Raw genomic sequence first — 20608 nt, 5'->3', positions numbered from 1 at the left:
ACGTTATATCGGGTCACGTTATATCGAGGTAGAGATGTAGTAGCATATTTCATATGAAACAAAGGCAGGTGCCAACACATTACACTTGTGCTTCACAAACTCCGCTGGTTCCCCTTTCTCTTCAGGGCAGATTTCAAAGTCCTGGCCTTAATTAATAAAGATCTTACATGGATTATGATTGATTACCTGTGGGCCTGTCTCACCCTGCAAGACAAATACAGTTCACAGGACAATTCAGATTGAAAGTCCAGGCTTAGACTATCGGGGTCTATGGGCATGGTCGGATAATGCACTTTATGGGGTGTGATTTCTAAAGCACACTAACGTGCATTAATTGGTCTGTGTAGAACCTGCTGGTGTATATTAAAGGCTCCCTACTGTACTTTAATATAGTACTACTTCAAATATCACTATGTTAAAGAACACCAGCAAAGTGGACCAATTAACACACAACATGTTTGTGCACTTTAGAGATCACACCCCGTGGAGCTCATTACTCCATGTAGACAAGCCCTAAGTGGCAGGACAATGGCTATGGAACTTCTTGCCAGTAGATGTCAAATTGATATCAAGTCTGACTGTATTTATGTTTACACCTTTTAAAGAAAGAATAGCACCTGTAATAGGGCCCAAAGAATAGTGTCTATACATGATGTTCCCAAAAAAACCCACCACCACCAAAATAATATAAAACCTTACCATTTAAAATCACACACTCCTGTTCATTGGAAAGAAGGAAACAACATCATTTTCTCTATAGACTCTCACACTTCTTAATCTTGGATATTGGGAACCATAGTGACAGGCATTTTAGAAATACCTAAAGTAGATAGATCTGTAGATTAAATTAAAACAGGATGCATCACTGAGCAGACCTCTGGTATCTTCATGATACAGCTCCAGGCCTTGCCCACCGGTGATAGCAATGATGCTCAAAAGAACAATAACCCATTAGAAATATTTGCTCTCGCTGAAGGACAGGTAATTACAACAATCAGTAGGTACACTGACAGAGGCATCCCTTCTAAATGGAAATTTAAAATAGCAACATCCATATTGCACAGTAAAATGAGACTCAGAATGTAGAAGACGTTTTCATTTTGTTGGTGCGATTCTGTGCAGCAAACCAGAGATCTCCTTACCAAAATATTTTTAAGTGGTTGGCCCTCAATCTCTTTAGCTTCTGGGCAGTCTATGGTGCTGCCACTTCATTAATTAATGCACTCTGCAGCTGAATGGGGTAGAATTATTAACTTTTTAAAAAAATATTTATTGAGATTCCATCTAGCCACACTTGTAGGACTGATCTCCTATTCCATTCCTCCTTTTCCCCCTTCCTATTAACTTTTGGAACATCTGCTTTCCAATTGTACAGTCAGTAACTGTGATGACATTGGTGTGCAATAACATTAGTTACATCTGATCTGGAAAAGATGCTTTTAAAAAAATCAAAGAGACAATTTTTTCTTCAGAGACATAATTCCCATTGACATCACTTGAGATTGGATACCTGTATGTAAAGGTACAATTTGGTTCTATAGCTTAGGTTAATGCTAGCCAGTTTACAGATATCATCATCAACACTTTGTTGTACATCTTTTTTCTTATCCTGCTGCTTGAGAGGATAAGGAAAGGTAAGTGCAATGCCAAGGCTTTGTGTAATAAGTCCCCAAATAGTTTTTAAAAGTTTGACATGTATTTATTAAGTGGCTAAAAGAATTGGGATGTGACAGACAGAGATGGTTTTGTGGTTTAGAAGCCAGGAACACTAGCATTCTAATTCAGGCTCTGAAAATGAATTTCCTATAGCGCTGAGCAAATAAATTGACTTGTCTACCTCAGTTTCCCCATATGTAATAACAGTACTCTTTCCCACAGCCTTCTTACTGTAATGCTACCACATAATTGGTAATCACCAAACTGTTACGAGAGCAACACCTCATTTAAAGCAGGCAAGTTTTAACAAAGGAAAGGATAAGGAAAAGCAAAAATTATTTCTGTTTTAATTAAATTGCAGTATAGTTTTAGGTGTCCAAGTTCATAGTGAAATGGAAGTAAAATGTTAGCAAGTAGCATTCAACTCCTTAAATGCTCAAATGTCTGGTTAAGGAGCTCCAAAAAAACCTTAATTCTATATCTTCCCTATCCCTAGGATTATTCATAATCCTGCTAGGCTTTTTTATTTGTTTTCCTTTCACCATTCTCCAGCAGTAATAGCGTCTCAGGACTGCCCTATATATTACTTATATCAATGACTCTAAAATCCAGAAGTAGAGTAAAGGCAATAAATTGTTTTTGTAGTTTATTATTTTTAACAGGCCCATGGAAGAGACTGCATTCTTTTGTCTCCCCCATCTCTATTTGTAACAATAAACAGATCTACACAAGCTATTCAGACTGAACCCACTATAAGTTAATTTTAGAGGTTTGATTTTTTTCTGGGGGGTGGGAGCAGTGGCAAGGATAGCCATTACATGAAAATAAAATAATAATTAATAATTAATAAAGAACTGAAAATATTTTACACTTAACCACTAACTGTAAAAATCTGTAAAAACCATCTGTAAAATTTAGAACCTTCTTGAAAGATTAATCCAATAACACAAGGATGAAAACACACTTTAAAATGTCACATTACTATGCAAAAGAAGATTCATAAGCAATAAAACTCTTCTAATCAATAATGTTTACAGGGCAAATATTCTCTTCAATATGCAGTTTGTTAAAATGATGCAGCCTATAAATATGTTTGAACTATTTTGAAATAACAAATCCAGAAGAATATGACAACGCTCATTAGGCACACCCAAGGAATTCTAACCAGTTCTAAACCAAACTGGTTAGCTCATGTAAAGCCACTATGTCAAGGTTGATTCCCCACTCTGGCACTTCGAGTGCAGAAGGTGGGGGCCTGCAAGGATTTTAAAAATTAATACTTGCCACTCCAGGCTTGTATTAAACTCCCAAGGTTACAGCTTTTCTCTGACCTTGGCTTGGTAAATGCTGCCACCACCCAAATGCAACCCCCCCCCCCTTTTTGGAACCCAGGAAGGTGCACTTGGGAATTCCCTCCTGTGGGGTACCCTCAAGCCCTTTCACCACCAGCCCCCTCCGGGGAAGAGCTGAGAAAGAAAACAAAGGAAATTAGCTGTTGCCCACAGCTAATTAAACATATACACAAACCTCTTCGGACACCAAAAAATCCAATCCTGTTCTTAAAAAAAGGTAAATTTTCTTAAAAACAGAAAAAGAAAATACATCTGGAACTTAGGCTTTTGCTAGATTTAAAAAGAGCACTTCCAAAAACTAAGCACCCAAAATAGCTCTCTTGAGGTTCAGCTTAAAGGTTACAAGCAAACATAAGCATCTGGGGTTAGCACAGAGGAGTTCATTAGCCAATAAGAAATAATCCTAATTGCATCTTCTTAGACATTCCCTGATTACTTACATATTTAGGGTTTCAGATAAACAATCTTTAGGTATGATCTGATGATTTCTCATACCTGGCTTTCAGCTTCTCAAAGCATAACTGCTCCCTGTTCCCCTCTTTCCTGGAGAACCACACAGACAAAGGGAAATTTTTTCCCAATTTTAAAAAGTTCTAGCTCTCCCATTGGCTCTTTTGGTCAGGTGCCCACTCCTTTCCTTTTACCTGTGGGCTTGTTAGCAAAGTACAGGTAAAGCAAGTAGAGAACAGCTACTAACGGGGGTTTTATAGCTAACTGGCTGGCTGGGTGTCCATAAAAGGGAGCTACCCCCCACCCTCCTTCATTTATCACACACTAATTATACTTTACATCCTAAGAACTTAATTTGGGGTGTGGGGAAGAAATAGCCTTCCGTATGGCTGATTAGGATGTGCTGGAATTCTGAATGCTAGAAAGTAAATTAGAAAATAACTCTGATACACTGATACAAATGGACTGTAGAGGATGAATGCCACATAAGAAGAGACCTTTCTGACTTCCCCTTTGCTTATCAAATACCGGATTTTCTTAATTTTCTCTGGTGTAGCTAAGAGGATTTTTGATGCCCAAAGGGTAAAGCTTCTGCATTTAGGGACATTACAGTATCTATTGATGGTCTCCCATGTGGGAACTTGGTACAGTCTTGCATTTTATAAGTAGCTAAGTGACACTCTCATTTTGGTACCCAAAATGTTGTGCCACTCCTCCCTTTTCACATATGTTCACTATTCCCAGAGACTTTCTTTAATTCAAAGTGGCATATTCATGCTGATCAGCAAGATAAAAGACATCATAGCCTTGTCTTGCAAATTTCTACTCATTTACCTTTCACACTGACAACAGGGTTCTAACAATTAGGGCACCATTAAGATACTCTGGTGCCTTAGCACACAATGACATGCCCCCTAAGGGCCGGCTCTACAGTTTTTGCCGCCCCAAGCAGTGAAAAAAACTGCTGCCGTGGATGGCAAAATGAAGAAGCTGCCGCCGAATTGCTGCCGCGGCGGGTGGAACAGAGACGCTGCCGCCGAATTGCCGCTGTGGCCGCAGCAACTGCCGCCCCTTTCTAACTGACGCCCCAAGCACCTGCTTGGAACGCTGGTGCCTGGAGCCGGCCCTGTGCCCCCTCTTCCCATGGTTCTGTCCCTGTGATCCTATCCTCCCTCTTAGATTGGCAGTGGGATCCCCTCCTGGCAAGGCAGGGGAGAGGTGCAGGCCCCTACTTCCTCTGGGAATGGCAGAAGCCCCCCCCGACACACACACACACTTGAGTAGCTGAGGAAGAAACATTGGTCTTTTCTTCCCTACTCTGGAGACTAAAGAGCAGCAACAAGAGAGAACTTGCCCAACAGCCAAGGTATTTCTGCTGGGGTAGGTGGGTCAGGCACATTGGGTCAGGCACACAACTTTCTTCTTCTCCTGCTACACAGTGCTCTGTTGGGATGGCATTGGCATCTGCCCCCAACCTCCAACCACTTTTGGTGTGGTTAATGTTCTATTAGGATGCCCAGGGCAGTTCACATTTCCCAGAGTGATTGTTTCAGGCTGGCTACACTCATGTTTTCAAGCATTTCTTCACAACCACAAGGGCTAGAGAACTTATCTGTTTTTTAAAAAATGAAAGCTAAGATTCTTGACATAATCACATGACTCCAGAAACTGGGGCCGTAGGCACAGGCCTATATTATCTATGCCTTATTCTGGGCCTGCTGAGAAATGCACCTTTTACATTGATCAAGAGGCATCCCTCCCTTCATCCCTAACCTAAAATGTGACAAGAAAGCAATCCTGCATGCACTCAGTGTGGTTAGCCTTAAATTTTAACTGGAAAGAACAGGAATATTTAGACTTACAGATTGGCATTTAGTGTGTTTTGGAGCAGCAAAAAATTGGAAAGCAGCTTCCAAAGCCTTGATTTCCCAATGGATTTACTGAGCTCTTCTTCAAGCACACTTTATTGAAAGGGTCCTTTGTTTCCTATTAGTCAAAGCCCATCAGACCACGGGTCTTGATCCAAAGGGGCCTGCCTCTGTAAAAGAGATTTGCAAAGTGGTCTCTTGGCATTCCACCTACTCATATATTAAAAATTAGAGGATATATGTTAGTATCTTGTCTCACACACCGCATGGCCGGGGTGTTCTAAGGGCTGAAATTCAGTAGTCTTTTCTTTCTCTCTTTCAAGACTCAAAAGGTATATGTTTCCCTCCTTAATTCAGCTCCTTGGCAATGCTGTTTAAAGCCTATGAATATGGATTTGGAGCTATCCCCAGCTGAAAAGGGTATTTTCCCTTTACCTGTTATATCACTTCACTGTGAGATTAGTTCAAGTTATCCTTATGTCTGCCCAGTTGTTATTCTGAACAGCTGACATTTGAAGTCAACTCATTTTGTGAGTGTTAGTTGTAGAGAAGTGACTCTCTTGTGTGTGATGCCCTGTGGAGAGGGCAGAATCCATTACTCACAGAAACTCATTTGACAGATTAAAAAGAAAAGTACTTTTCTTTTTACTGGCATCCTGGAGACTATTTCTATTTTTACCTTTTCATCTCCATAGTCTCACAGTACTATGACAGATTGCTCCCAAATACTTGTATCTGATTGAATTGAAAGTGGCATGTTTTATACTATGCTTAATAGATACTATCAGTTACTGATCTGTTTGTTGTTGTGTATGCATCTATATCATGCTAAGCAATTTTGGCCGCATTTAATAAGCTTGTATATTTCCATCAGGGGAAAAACTTGTTTACTTTTTATAGGTTTCAGAGTAGCAGCCGTGTTAGTCTGTATTCGCAAAAAGAAAAGGAGTACTTGTGGCACCTTAGAGACTAACAAATTTGAGCATAAGCTTTCGTGAGCTACATCATCCAATGAAGTGAGCTGTAGCTCATGAAAGCTTATGCTCAAATAAATTTGTTAGTCTCTAAGGTGCCACAAGTACTCCTTTTCTTTTTACTTTTTATGTTATGTATCACATTACTGTGTGCTATTTTATCTCATATACTCTTTGACTAGTTGCACTTATGAGCATTTTGTTGATGAATAAGATTACTGGCTTTTATAAATGCTCACTTTTGCAATGTGGTCAACTTGTTGAAAAACAAAACATAACACTTCTTGTCAAACCTGAGGTAATTCAGGGTATGTCAGCATTTCAATTAGGAGCCATATTTGCTTCTATTGCTTTGCATTGCCAATACCTCATGAGAATGAAATTGCAGTGATGAGCACAAAATTGAATGCTAATTGATTTTAAACTCTGTGATAAAAACTTATTAACCCTTTGATTCCAATAATTATTGACAGTCTTTTCAACATTTCATCAGTGTGTAGTGTGACGGGGCAAGGCCAGATGGTTATAGAAAAGTAATGGGAGATAGATATATTAGCTCCAGGCTACACAAATCCCTGGTACCAGGATAAGTTAAATGTCAGCTGCTCCAGGTCAATTAAGACACTTGGGGCCAATTAAGAACTTTCTAGAAGTTGAGCTAGGTTGATTGGGACACCTGAAGGCAATCAGGGACTGGCTGAAACTAGCTAAAAGCCTCCCAGTTAGTCAGGTGGGTGTGGATGTCAGGAGCTGTGGGAGGAAGTTGTGCTGTTGGAGAGACTGAGCAGTACACATCATATCAGGCACAAGAAAGGAGGTCCTGAGGTAAGGGTGAAGTGGAGCTTGAGGAAGTGGGGGCTGCTGTGGGGAAGTAGCCCAGGGAATTGTACAGGTCATGTTTCTAAAAGGTCAGCTACCATAGTTGATACTATTAGGGTCCCTGGGCTGGAGCCTGGAGTAGAGGGTGGGCCTGGGCTCCCCCTTTGCCCCCCCCCCCCAGCAATTAATCACTGAGACTGGGAGACAAAAGAGACTGTGCAAGGGAGGATAGCTTCTCTTCACCTCCCTTGCTGGCTTATGATGAAAATGGCTCAGTAGACTGTGACCCTTGTCTCTAAAGAGAGAAGGGTTATGTGGAGGGTCACAGTGAGCCTCTGAGGCTACCAAAATCTGCCAGGAAATGCAGGAACCACGGAGACAAAGAACAGAGCTTTGTCACAACCGGTGTTAGGAGGGGGATTTTGTTCACAGCTTGGTGGAAGAAAGAAGCTTAAAAAAAAGTACACTGGGGTTTTGGATTTTTTTTTTGTTTTGGTTTGTTTGTTTGCTTTGTACCACAATGGAGGATGTGGTAAGAGCTCTGGTACTAGCCACAGCAGCCCAGCAGGAGGCCCTGGGTTCAGGCAATGGTGCAACAGGAGTCTATGTGGCTACAGCAGGAAACCAATCAATTATTGATGAGTCAGGTGACCCAAGATTGTGCCCTCTTGAGAGAGAGGTGGTGGACCAGCTGAAGATCCTCATCACCCAGGCCCGGGGGTCTGACGGGACGTGAACCCTGAGGGCCACTGGTTGTCTGACAAAGATGATGTCAGGAGATGACGCAGAGGCATATCTCTGCTCATTTGAAAGGACTGCTCAGAGTGAGACGTGGCCCCAGGAGCAGTGGGCCAGCATTCTTGCCCCTTTTTTGTGTGGAGAGGCTCAAAAGGCCTACTTTGACTTGCCTGCCACTGACTATACCCATCTGAAGGCAGAGATCCTAGCACGATCAGGGGTGATGGCAGCAGTAAGGGCCCAGAGATTCCATGAATGGAAATACCAGGAGAACAAACACCCGAGGTCCCAGCTATTCGACCTCATATGCCTCGCGCGGAAGTGGTTACAGCCCAAGGTGTGCAGCCCGAAGATTTTGGAGACCCTGGTCATGGACCATTACATGCGGGGACTGCTGCCAGATCTCCAAAAATGGGTAGGCAAGAACGATCCACCCACGTACGATGAGATGATCACGCTGGTAGAAAGATGGATGACAGCCAGGGAACTGACCTGACTACCCAAGGAAGGCCCCTTTCGAAGCAAGCACCAAACCCTCGAAGGTTGGGCAGCCAAACCTCCGGGGAGTCCTACGTGGAAGAAGGGGGGGCCAAAAACCAGCAATGACCCCAGAAGAAAGGGATTAGCCTGAGTGGGGGGAACCCCAGGACTAAAGCCGCTAACCCCTGGGATAGGGAAGTGATTAAAAGCAATTATAGATGGTATGCATGTGGGGAGTGGGGACACATAGCAGCACAGTGTCCCAGCACCGAGGAGTTTATGCAATGTAACTTGGGGGATTGGGAGGTCCCATGCTCCCTTATCCACCTCGCGGGGGTCGCATTAGCCCTGCATAATTACACCAGGCCAGTGAGGATAAATGGAGCAGAGACTACAGCGCTTGTGGACTCTGGGAGTGCTATCACCCTCATCAGGTAAGCTGGTAAAAAGTAGTCAGCTGCTACAAGCCAAACGCGTAGCAGTGATGTGCGTGCATGGGGCCGTGAGCCATTACCCCACCATCCCAGTGGAGACAGAGGCTCAGGGGAACCCCACTGAGGTGACTGTGGGCGTAGTTCCTAAACTCCCATAGTCATTGGGAGGGACTATCCAGGGTCTGATAATTTACTCCCCCCGGAGAGGCTGGAGGGAGGTGGAGACCCTGAGGACAGCGACTCATCACCGGGGGAATGTCAACCCCCGATGTTTGCTGAGATTTCTCAGGATCTGTTCTCAGCACCCCGAAAGACCCAGAAGACAAAAAAAAAAAAAAAAGAGGAAGGCTGCGAAGGCCTTGGGAACCCGGATCCTGACCCAGGGCCAGAAGACCTCCCTAGTAGACAGATGGACGTGAGCAGCCAACAGAGAAACTTCCACCACAGAAGGTGAGCCAGAGGCTGCCCCCAGCCATGACAGCGGCGAGCCGTTGGAAGAAGCAGAAGCTGGCCCCTGGGAGCTTCGGCAGGTTAGTCCCGGGAGAGAGTCTTTTGGGCAGGACCAGGTGGAGGACCCCAAATATGATAATGCCAGGAAAGAGGTGGCCGAGATCGATGGGATACCCGTGGATGGAAAGGTCCGGGCTCCCGGACCTTATTTTATAGTGAAGAAAGATTACCTGTACTGTGTGGTGCAAATGCAGGAGCAAGAGATACAACAACTTCTGGTGCCACGAAAACATCAAAAAGCCATACTGAGTCTTGCCCACAGTCACCTGTTTGGAGGACACCTAGGGGTAGAGAAAACCCAGGCACAGATCCTGCAGAGGTTCTTTAGGAGTACATGAAGTTGTCCGGCGATACTGCACCTCTTGTCCAGAGTGTCAGTTACATAGCCCTTGCCCGCACTTGCGGGCTCCTTTGATACCTCTTCCAATAATAGAGGTTCCTTTTGAATGGATACCCATGGATCTGGTAGGGCCCCTAGAGAAGACCGCTCGGGGCCACCAACATCTGCTTGTTATACTGGACTATGCAAACCGGTACCCGGAAGCTGTTCCCTTAAGCAACACAGCTTCCAAGACAATAGCTAAGGAGCTAGTACAGATCTTTGCCCGGGTTGGGCTACTCAGGGAGATATTGACTGATCAAGGGACACCTTTCGTGTCCAAGCTGATGAAAGATCTCTGTTCGTTGCTCCATGTACAAGCCCTACGGATCTCTGTATACCACCCGCAAACAGATGGCCTTGTGGAAAGGTTCAATAGGACCCTCAAGGCCATGATCAGGAAAGTGGCGAGCAGGGATGGGAAAGACAGGGATACCCTCTTGCCTTACCTCTTGTTTGCCATCCGGGAGGTTCTGCAAGCCTCCATGGGTTTCTCTCCATTCGAACTACTAGATGGGCGCCACCCCTAGGGCATATTGGATACAGCCAGAGAAGCCTGGGAAGAAGAGACAAATCCTGAAAGGAACATAGTTGAGCATGTACTGCAGATGAGAGATCGGATAACCCGAGTTATGCCCATTGTACGGGAACACTTGGAAAAAGTACAGGAAACCCAACGAACCCATTATAACCACCAAGCGAAGCTTCGACGGTTCTAACCAGGGGATCGGGTGATGGTACTGGTGCCCACAGCAGAAAGTAAACTGTTGGCCCAGTAGCAGGGACCCTATGAAGTAATCAAAGCCATGGGACAGGTGAACTATAAGGTGCAGCAGCCAGGCCGCCAGAAACCAGAGCAAATTTACCACATCAATCTTCTAAAACCTTGCACGATCGAGAGGCATTCTTAGTCATGCAGGAGACCCTTCCCCAGGAGGATAACTTACATGAGCAAGTGAGGATATCATCTGACTTTACGCCGATCCAGAAGATCGAGGCAGCCGACATGATTAATCGCAACCAAGATATGCTCTCTACAAAACCAGGGAGGACGACTGAGACCTATCACCATATCCGTACGATCCCCGGAGCTAAGGTAACATTGAGACCCTACCGAATCCCAGCAGCCAAAAGAGAAGAAATCAAGGCCAAAGTAAAGAAAATGTTAGAATTAGGGGTTATTGAAGAATCTTACAGTCAGTGGTCCAGTCCAATTGTTCTAGTGCCTAAACCTGACGGTACTACAAGATTCTGTAATGACTTTCGCTGACTGAATGAAATATCCCAGTTTGATGCATACCCATACCACGCATCAACGAACTGGTTGACCAACTGGGTCGTGCCCGATTCTTGACTACACTGGGTCTGACAAAAGGGTACTGGCAGATTCCTCTGACCAAAGAAGCTAAAGAAATGACCGTGTTCTCCACCCCAGACAGGCTATTCCAGTACACCGTCCTCCCTCTGGGGCTACGTGGGGCCCTGGCCACATTCCAGCACCTCATGGAAAGCTGCTGCACCCCCATACTAGTTATGCAGTAGCATACCTAGATGTCGTCATCCATACGCCAGACTGGGAAACCCACTTGGAGAAAGTTTGAGGCAGTACTGTACACCTTAAGGCAGGCTGGCCTCACTGCTAATCCCGCTAAATGCGCCATAGGGCTAGCCGAGGCTAGGTACCTGGGATATATTGTGGGAAGGGGCATAGTGAAGCCCCAAATGAATAAGCTAGAGGCAATTCAAAACTGGCCCCGGCCGACCTGAAAGAAGCAGGTACACGTGTCCCTAGGCGTGGTAGGCTACTACCGACGTTTTACTCCCCACTTTGCCACTAGGGCAAGTCCCCCTAACGGACCTGGTGAAGGCCTGAGGTCCAGATATGGTAAAGTGGACTGACGCAGCAGAGGGGGCATTCACAGACCTTTGGACGGCCCTCTGTATTGACCCCGTACTCATAGCCCTGGACTTTAACAAGGAATTTATTTTACAAACAGATGCTTCCGAGGTGGGGTTGAGGGCGGTTCTGTTGCAAATTGTGGGAGAAAGCTCCTCCCAAGAGAACAGAAATATGCAGTAGTCGAGAGAGAATGACTTGCTGTCAAATGGGCTATGGAGAAACTGCGTTATTACCTCTTAGACCAACAATTTACTCTTGTGACGGACCATGCACCCCCCAGCGGATGCAGCAGAATAAAGAAAAGAATGCAAGGGTCACCAGGTGGTTCTTATCCCTCCAACCATTCCAGTTCCGCATACGGCACAGGCTGGATGCCACCATGGCAACACTGATGGTTTGTCACGAGCATACTGCCTGGCATCCCAAGTTGCCCAACTCTGTGGTGTTGAGCAGTGAGGGGGGGAGGATATGTGATAGGGCAAGGTGAGATGGCTATAGAAAAGTAGTGGGAGATAGATATATTAGCTCCAGGCTACACAAATACCTGGTACCAGGATAAGTTAAATGGCAGCTGCTCCAGGTCAAGTAAGAACTTTCTAGAAGGCAGGGAGATTGCTAAGTTGATTGGGACACCTGAAGCCAATCAGGGGCTGGCTGAAACTAGTTAAAAGCCTCCCAGTTAGTTAGATGGGTATGGATGTCAGGAGCTGTGGGAGGAAGTTGTGCTGTTGGAGAGACTAAGCAGTATACACCATATCAGGCACAAGGAAGGAGGTCCTGAGGTAAGGGTGAAGTGGAGCTTGAGGAAGTCGGGGCTGCTGTGGGGAAATAGCCCAGGGAATTGTATGTGTCATGTTTCTAAAAGGTCAGCTACCATAGCTGATACTATTAGGGTCCCTGGGCTGGAGCCTGGAGTAGAGGGTGGGCCTGGGCTCCCCCCTTTGTCCTCCCCCCCCCAATTAATCACTGAGCCTGGGAGACAACAGAGACTGTGCAAGGGAGGATAGTTTCTCCTCACCTCCCTTGCTGGCTTATGATGAAAATGGCTCAATATATTGACTGCGACCTTTGTCCCTAGAGAGAGAGAAGGGTTACGTGAAGGGTCACAGTGAGCCTCTGAGGCTAGTGAACTCTCCCAGGAAATGTGGGACCCATGGAGACAAGGACAGAGCTTTGTCACAGTAGCTACATGAATCCCTTACCTCGTGAATTACCCAGGAAATTAAATCAATATATATTTGCAGTACATGGTATGGAGCTAGCTAATTTACCCTAAATATTGTGGGTTTTACATTTTAAATCCTGAATATCAGTAAGTACCTGAATTTTTCAAAACATGTAGCTGATTTCATGTTATGCAAAATAACTAAAATAATTTACATAGACAACTTTTATTTACAGTACCTTCATATCCCCAATAATGACTAGTGCAGTACAGAATATGCAGATTGCAGTGGTATGCACATCAACAGGATTATAAAGACCCTAAATTCCAGCCATGTACCACTTGTAAATTTATATGTAGGGAAGCATCTTGCTCTAACACTTTAGCATGTGTTGTTTTCTTTTTTGAATGGGACATATTTTTGTGACCTTACTCATGGATTGTGAATTGCTCTGTATTGTGCTGTATACTGTATCATCTCCTCACAGACCTCCTGTCATGATCCTTGATGTACATCTTGTAGTGTTTACTTGCACGTATAATGATTGTGTGTTAGTCTGCTGAATGCAATATTTAGCTGCACCTGTGGGAACTTTTTTTCTGGGCTCCTCTCAGATCTCGTATACATGCTGTGTTGTGTACAGCGTTGTGGTGCTTCAGCCCATTGGCCTACGTAAACGCATGAACACATCCCTTTAACACACTCAAACACTGTGTCTGGTGATTTGGTATCTTCTTCTGCTTGAACACTCTTACAATGTGTCAAGACAATACTTTGGGAACAGATACTGCTGTATGCACAGTGAGTTCAGTTGAATGAAAGGTGTGTGGTTCTTCTCATGTTACATTTGGTGTAGAGTACCAGCTATTATTGGATGGCTCTTGCAGTGAAAGTGTGTATATATGTTCTGCATCACTACACTCAGTTAAACCAACATTTTCAATGCATCATTCTAAGTTATCCACATGCAGCAGAAAAATGACTGATCTACTCCTCATCTGTACCCTACGGATTATGCTTTTTTGGATTCATGGCCCTTGTCATACCCATTCTCCATTTCCAGAACACCTTTATCTTCCCCTATATCATCTCCTGGACTTGCTTTATTTGGCATGTCTTTAGACAAAGAATCTGATACAAATCTTTGCAATTGTCTTAGTTGAGTGGCATGCTGGTATTACCTAAACATTTTATGCAATTACAGCTGAAATCCTGATTAGACTGGACAAGTGAGAATAGAAAATCAAATATATCTAAACTGAGTAATTAGTGAAATTAGACTCATAGATGTTCACCCCTGTCTAGGAAACATTTACACAATATTTCCATAGAAGAAAAAAGCATGGACACTAAAAATAAATGATAAGGGTTAAACTGGGGGAGGGGAGGGTTTCAAGGGTTCCTATAAGATTCAAGATTAAACAAGACATCAAGTTATCATAGAATGATATGAGACACAGAGAGAGCGAGATCACCACAAGCTGGTCTGAAATATGTGAAAGATTTGATAAGATCAATTTGCAATAATTAACATGAGGAAAAACAGATAAGAGTGAGTTTTCTTTAAATATTCTTCTTGTAAAAAAAAAAAATTTTTGATTATTAAAGCAGAATGGACAAGTTAAATAGCTATGCTTTGGGTTAGGTGTAGACACATGACACATCAGATAAAAATATTAAATGCTTTCAAGGTAACAAACTATTATTTATTATTTGTACTGTTGTAGCATTTAGGGCTTTTAATCAGGAATCAAGGTTCTATTGCGCAGGGCACTTTAAAAACAAATACAAACAAGGCAGTCCCTGTCTTGAAGAGCTTACAAGTATAAGATGAAAGACAACAGGTGGATGCAACAAACAGATGTGGGGAAAACAAGGCAATAGTGAGACAGTAATGAACAAAATGTAACTATCTGATAACACAAATGATTTGGCAAATAGTGAACACCACACTCCACCAGGATTTCTGTCTCACAGAAGGAATTTCAGTGCAAGTCTATTACCAAGTAATTTCAAACTATAGATAACATAGTATAGTATAAAACCAGTATAAAGTTCTCAAACACTGAAGGAAATGTAATCAGAAATGATGACAAGAACATATCTGTGGACAGCTTCTGAAGCTGTCAAGAGAATCCTGGTAATAAAGAAAATTATATTACTTTAATACATGGGAATAGAGAAAGTGCTTTCCTAGATTTGTTATACTACGTATTTTTATTTTTTGAAATTGAAAACAAAAACTATTTAGAATGTTGACTCACATTTTCTCTACGCTGCCTATATTTTCTTTGTGGTTAACAGATAAAGACATTTTAAAAATTAATTAAATGTAATACTTCAAATGGATTTGTACAAGACAGTCCATTATGTGTACCTTGTTTTGGAAGACTATGATGGCAGAGTAAGAAATTAACAGTTGGGCCAAGTTATCTTATTTCTCCATTCATAGGTAGGAAAGTTTTCTATAGCAGAGACTTCCTTGTACATATTCTTATATATTATTAATAAACCTTATATTTCTTAATTACCTTTCATCTGAAGTGCTTTATAAAAATAGGCCCAAATCCTGAAAAGGGATCCACTTAATGGATCCTTATTCATATATGTACCATTTGTGGATTAAGGCCAAAATAAGACCTCTCTTGTAGAGAAGAATTTCATTCTCACTGCTGCACTAAAAATTTTACTGATGAATTTATAATTTCAAATATGATTTAACTGATGTCAAGGTTTCCAGTAAATGGCAACTAAAGACAGCCTTTAAACTAAATGTTGCTTCTTCTATACAAATGTATTTAATCAGCTATTTAGATTAACATACATTTATTCAGATTCTTCATTTTTACATTATTATTATTTTAGTAATGGTGAAGGATGCATTTACTTAATAGATGATTGATTTTGTACTTGTGATTTGTGTCAAGCCACATTTGGATGGAAATTGGGATTCAATTAAAAATGCACAAAACCAGCATTTTTAAATTGTTTTTCATTAGTTAAACAAACCCCCCTTAAGTATGCTAGATACAAAGAAATCAAAACAAGTATGTTTATCAAAACATGTTTTGCATTTAAAAATAACAGATTTATTAACAAAGGAATAATGATCTCTAGTTAGGGAATTGGGTGGGATCCACAAATGGACTGAGGTGCCTAACTCCCATTTTTAGGTACCACTATGGTTCACAAAACTCCCACTGAGCTGCCACCTAACCCTGTAGGGGCCTATGATTTTACCTTTGGACGGGCACATGGTAGCCTCACTGTAGCTGACCATCTTAGCATGGACACTGCTGCCTTATGATCGGTATCCGGATACCTATCATCTCCCTCCTAAGACCAGACTGGTTCACAAACTGGGAAAGATAGGTGTTTAGCTGCCTAAATCTAGTAGGAAGCTTTGCCTCCCTTTAAGGGACCTGCTGCATCACCCAGATGGCAGGGGCAGCAAGGACTAGAAAATGGGTCTGTGATGCGCCCAGCTCCATGAGGAAGGGCTGCTCAGGCAGAGCAGTTATCACTCAGCTGTGGTCTACACTGCACAGTTACAAAAGGAGGACTTGTGGCACCTTAGAGACTAACAAATTTATTTGCACATAACCTTTTGTGAGCTACAGCTTAGGCTGACGTAAATCGGCTTAATTTGACCTATATCCGTGAACACACTACGGCCTTGGTCCTGCCAATGTAAATACCCTACTTACACTGACCTAACGCCACCTCCGTGAGAGGTGTAGGGCTTATGTCCGTGTAATCAGGGTGATTCACCATCCATGTAGACACTGTGTTACTTACACCGGCTGTTATTCTTTCTTGACTTTCCTGTCCAATTCCATAGAGACCTAAAATTGACCAAGTCCACCCTCCTCTCAGCTTGGCCGCTGACAGGGCTCCCCCCTCGGAGTTGGGCCACTCCTGAGAGCGCGGGCGGCGTCAGGATCCCAGCAGGGAACGGAGGGGCGGGGGCAAACCAGTGGGGAGCCAGGAGCCCCCGGGGCAGCCCGGCTCTGAGGGGCGCGGGAGGAGCTGCTGCAGGCGGGAGAGCCCAGGCTCGCAGCCCGCCGCACTGTCCCGGCCCCGGTGGGGACACGCCCCACCCCCAGAAGACAACTACTGCAGGCATGCGCTGTACGTTGCCCTCACGGAGGGTGACGGAAGGCCGCAGGGTAGAGGTGCCCTGAGGGGCAGGACCAGGAGAAAGGGCAGCTGCTTCCCCCACCGCCCTTAAAGCTGACTCCGCGCGTGCGCAGTGCTACAGAGGCCGCTGCCCCTTGGCTCGCCCTTGTGCTTCCGGGTCAGCCTCTCACCAGCGCGCGCGCAGGGGCCGGCCTGGGACTGGGGCTTTGGCCCTGGGCAGCGACTGGCTCCTGCGGCTTGGCGGTGAGAGACCCCCGCCGCGACCGGTCCCGGCTCCGCGGGCGCCGCCCCAGCCGTGCGGGGCTAGCAGGGAGCGGCTTGACGCGCTGACAAGCCGGTGCGGCTGGCCCGGGAGCGGGCTCGCTCCCCTTGGCCCGAGTGTGACTCTGCTCCTGTCTCTCCTGCCGCAGGCTCCCGCCGCTGCCCCTGGGCGGGGCAGGTCCCGCTGAAGCTTCCCCTGGATGGATCCCGCAGCTCCCCTGAGCCAGACGGAGCGGAGGCGGCTCTGCGGAGCCCGCGGCTGAGCCCCGCGTGGCCGCTGCCTCCGCGCGGGCTGCGTGTGGTCCCTGCCCCTCGGGACAGCATGTTGTCGCTTGTGACCAGGGCAGCGGGGGTCTGGGTCAGGCTGCGGCGCGCCTGTAGCGCTGCTGCTTTGTTATGCCCTGAACCGTGGATGGAAAAATGCCCCGCGGATCATGTTGTGTTCTCCAGTCCCTATAGTTCTCATAAGAAGGTGATGAGCTTTTTTTTGTTCGATGTAGATACAATATTTGAAAACTAGTACTACTGTAGGGTAGGGGATGGAAATCCCTTTAACCCAAGTGGATGTCTCCTTGGCCCTTTAACTTTTATTTCTCCTCTTAGCAAGAAGGCCTAACTCACGCTGTTTGCGAGGATTAACCCCTGTTTGCATTTAATGCATACATCAAACAGAGTGAGTTAAGCCTTCCTGTTAAGCAGAGTTCTCAAGCATTTCTATGTTGTGACCCCTTTTCCTATTTAGCAGTATGGGATAAGCAAGATGGCTGCGACTTGCTGACATGTTCTTGACACACCCCTCCCCCATCATGAGAAGACTGGTCATAAAATAATGACAGGAACAGTAGATCTAGGTCACTTAACAGTACTCACTGCCAGTAGCAGGGATCTCTGTGCATATTCAGTGGCCAGCATCTGCTTTTCTCCTCCCTGACCCTGGTTGTGTATAAGGCCTGGTCTACCTCAAAACTTAGGTTGACCTAGCTATGTTGTCCAGATTTTAAGCCCTGTGAAATATAGTTAGGTTGACTCCCACTGTAGACACAGTGAATCGATGATCTAGCTGCTGCTTCTAAGACGTATTTAGCTATATTGATCGAAAAAAAAACACGTTTACATGAACCTGTGAAGTGTCTATAGCTGCACAGCTGCAGCACAGTAGTTGCAGCGTAGATTCGGAATGTTTTAGTAAGGAGTTGCTATTTGTGGTCCGGTTCAATTTCCTGTGTGTTTTTTTTTTTTTTAAAAAAAGTTTATTGTCCTTAGTAAGAGAACAAGCAGGAACATCAAGGAAATTTGAGTATTTTCCATACATAGTAGCTGGGATGGTTCATGCTCCCTCCCTTCTCCAGCTCAGAAAAAACAAAAAAACCCACACAACTCAAGCTTTTACTTTCATGAGGAAGAGAGTGGGGAGTCTTCATCGTTGGGCTGGCACTGCTATGTATATCTGTGTTCTGTATTTTCACCCTTACCTTAAATTACATCAGTTCTAGTAAAAGGTGGTTTATGCTACGTTCTTAAAACTGTCTCGGCTCTAGTCACTGATCTTGCAATACTTCCACAAACTTTCAGGATTACATCCTGAATAGTTGATTATCTTGACAATGATGATAGGTAATTGTATTTGTACAAATTTAAATAAATGTAAATTGTACAAAATATGTAATTGTCACCCCACGGAAAAAGTATCAAGCTTTGTATTTTTCATAAAAAGTGTGGTATGTCCAACATTTACAGCAAACTTAATGACTGATCTAGCACCTTTTAAAAATTAAGGTGGCTTACAAGAATGTAACAAACAAACCAAATTTCATTGGAATACAGCAGAACAGTATTGAGCTGGCATTTTTGTAAGCATAACTATGGTCAGTTCACTGCTTCCAAAGATGGTATATTCATATCAGTCATTTCCCAAAAATGTTGTTTTGGTGCTTGCCTATTTTCAGTCAGATGGATTTTAATGTTTGCTCTGGTTCTAAATAAAGTTTGAAACTCAGCTGTGTCTAATGGTCTGAGCTCAAATTGGGAGCTAGGTACTTGAGTCCTAATTGTGGCTCTGCCACTCACTTGCTGGGTGGGCAAGTCAGTATAAGCTCACCTATGTTTCCCCATCTGTAAGATGGGAACTCTTACTGAACTTGTGGGTATCTGAGGTGTGATTAGTCAATATTTGCATACTTTTAAAACAAAGCAGAGTGCTAGTATTACCATAGCTTAAAAGGCTCCAAAATGTTTGGCAATAGACATGGAAGGATAGCTTATCTATAGACTGTTCTGAGTTTTTTATGCGTTCTTTCCCTTTTAAAGAACAAACAAAAAGAGGTCCCATTATTTCTGCTGAACATAGTGTGATAGCACATGGCAGCAGCAATATTGCTTTTTTGCTTCTAACAGTACTCTAATTCAGTGCAGTTGGAGACTAAGCAGTCCCTAAGCAGTGCATGGGTTTTGTTTTTTTGGGGGGGGAAATGAGTTACAGCATGCTTAACAGTGCCTGTTACATGGCCTATATTGGAGACTTAGGGTCTGATCCTGCAGTCTATACGGATATCACCTGTGGAAGTCAGTGGGAGACTTTTTTGCCTAAAAATTCACATAACTGGGTTCTGAGACTCAGTTGTGCAATCTTTGTAGCTGAAGGAAGGCTAAAAGTCAGCCACAGAACAAAGTTTGCTTCAGAAATTTATAACATCCCTCCAAAAAGGACTTGATTGGCCACTTGATGTACCTACATGGCCGGCTGGCATATTCACGTTCTGCAGAATTTAAACTTTTATTAAGGTTAAAATAAGTTGTAAATGTATTTTCTAAATGTAAGCATTTATACACTGTTTTTCCTGCGTCTGCAGATAGTTCAAAATAGCTGTTAGGTGTTAACACCCCACAACTCCAATTGAACTTATTGGGATGTTAATACCAAAGACTGTCACTTTAAAAGGCAGCATTTTATTTTGCAAGTATTAGCAGATAGAATGGGGAAAGGGTTGGGTGGGGGTAAATTGCTGCAGGAAAGCAAATATAGATGGGAGAAAGAAGTAGAGGAGGCAGTGAACCAAAGTAGTATGAGGAAGGAAGAGACAGAAATAGGAGGGATCATGAAGCTGAGCATATTTTCTTGCTGAATGGGTCAATAAAATATTGACTAATTAACAAATCTTAATACGTAGCGGCATAGTCTTCCCTGAGTCTTTGCACGCTACCTGCTGATATTAGTGAGAGTTCCACTTCGGATTGTTCATATGCATGCCTCAGTTTATACCCTGGTTCTCCTTACAGCTAAAAATGCAATTCAGTCCGCTCCAGGAATAAGTTTGATGTTCTTTGACTAATATATACAGAGGGTCATAAGCAAGGACTGTGTCCAGATTTATTTTTATTTTGGTTTAGGTGACTTGGTCCTCTTCCATCTGTCACCTCGTTCCAACTTTCTCCCTCCAGTGCCTGAACTGGCGAGTTGGTGACCAGTCTGTCTTTGAAAAGC

At 43.9% G+C, this 20608-nt stretch overlaps 2 protein-coding genes across 10 annotated transcripts in view; one reads left to right on the top strand and one right to left on the bottom strand.

The window, feature by feature from the left end:
* The window catches only part of YIPF7 (Yip1 domain family member 7), a 51701-nt gene extending 34691 nt beyond the window's left edge, over window positions 1–17010 (bottom strand). The window contains exons 1-2 of one of the 8 annotated variants that reach the window (XM_043544420.1): window positions 16525–17010; window positions 10110–10216 (exon numbers count right to left, since the gene is read on the bottom strand). In XM_043544420.1, coding sequence (XP_043400355.1) covers window positions 10110–10147 — 38 coding nt within the window. In that variant the 5' untranslated portion in view covers window positions 10148–10216; window positions 16525–17010. Of the gene's footprint in view, window positions 1–699; window positions 836–3448; window positions 3632–5320; window positions 5341–10109; window positions 10217–16524 lie in introns of those variants that run through there. The other 7 variants (XM_043544421.1, XR_006290116.1, XM_037897860.2 and 4 more) reach the window with 7 other exon arrangements.
* Window positions 17011–17019: 9 nt separating this feature from the next.
* Window positions 17020–20608, top strand: part of GUF1 (GTP binding elongation factor GUF1) — a 48544-nt gene continuing 44955 nt past the window's right edge. The window contains exons 1-2 of one of the 2 annotated variants that reach the window (XM_037897847.2): window positions 17033–17109; window positions 17277–17599. In XM_037897847.2, the coding sequence (XP_037753775.1) occupies window positions 17450–17599 (150 nt within the window). In that variant the 5' untranslated portion in view covers window positions 17033–17109; window positions 17277–17449. Of the gene's footprint in view, window positions 17600–20608 lie in introns of both variants that reach the window. The other variant, XM_043544411.1, reaches the window with a different exon arrangement.

The sequence above is a fragment of the Chelonia mydas genome, chromosome 4, assembly GCF_015237465.2.
Source record: "Chelonia mydas isolate rCheMyd1 chromosome 4, rCheMyd1.pri.v2, whole genome shotgun sequence".
Classification (NCBI taxonomy): domain Eukaryota; kingdom Metazoa; phylum Chordata; order Testudines; family Cheloniidae; genus Chelonia; species Chelonia mydas.
The sequence above is the reverse complement of the archived record's forward strand: the minus strand, read 5'-3'. Positions and strand labels throughout refer to the sequence as shown.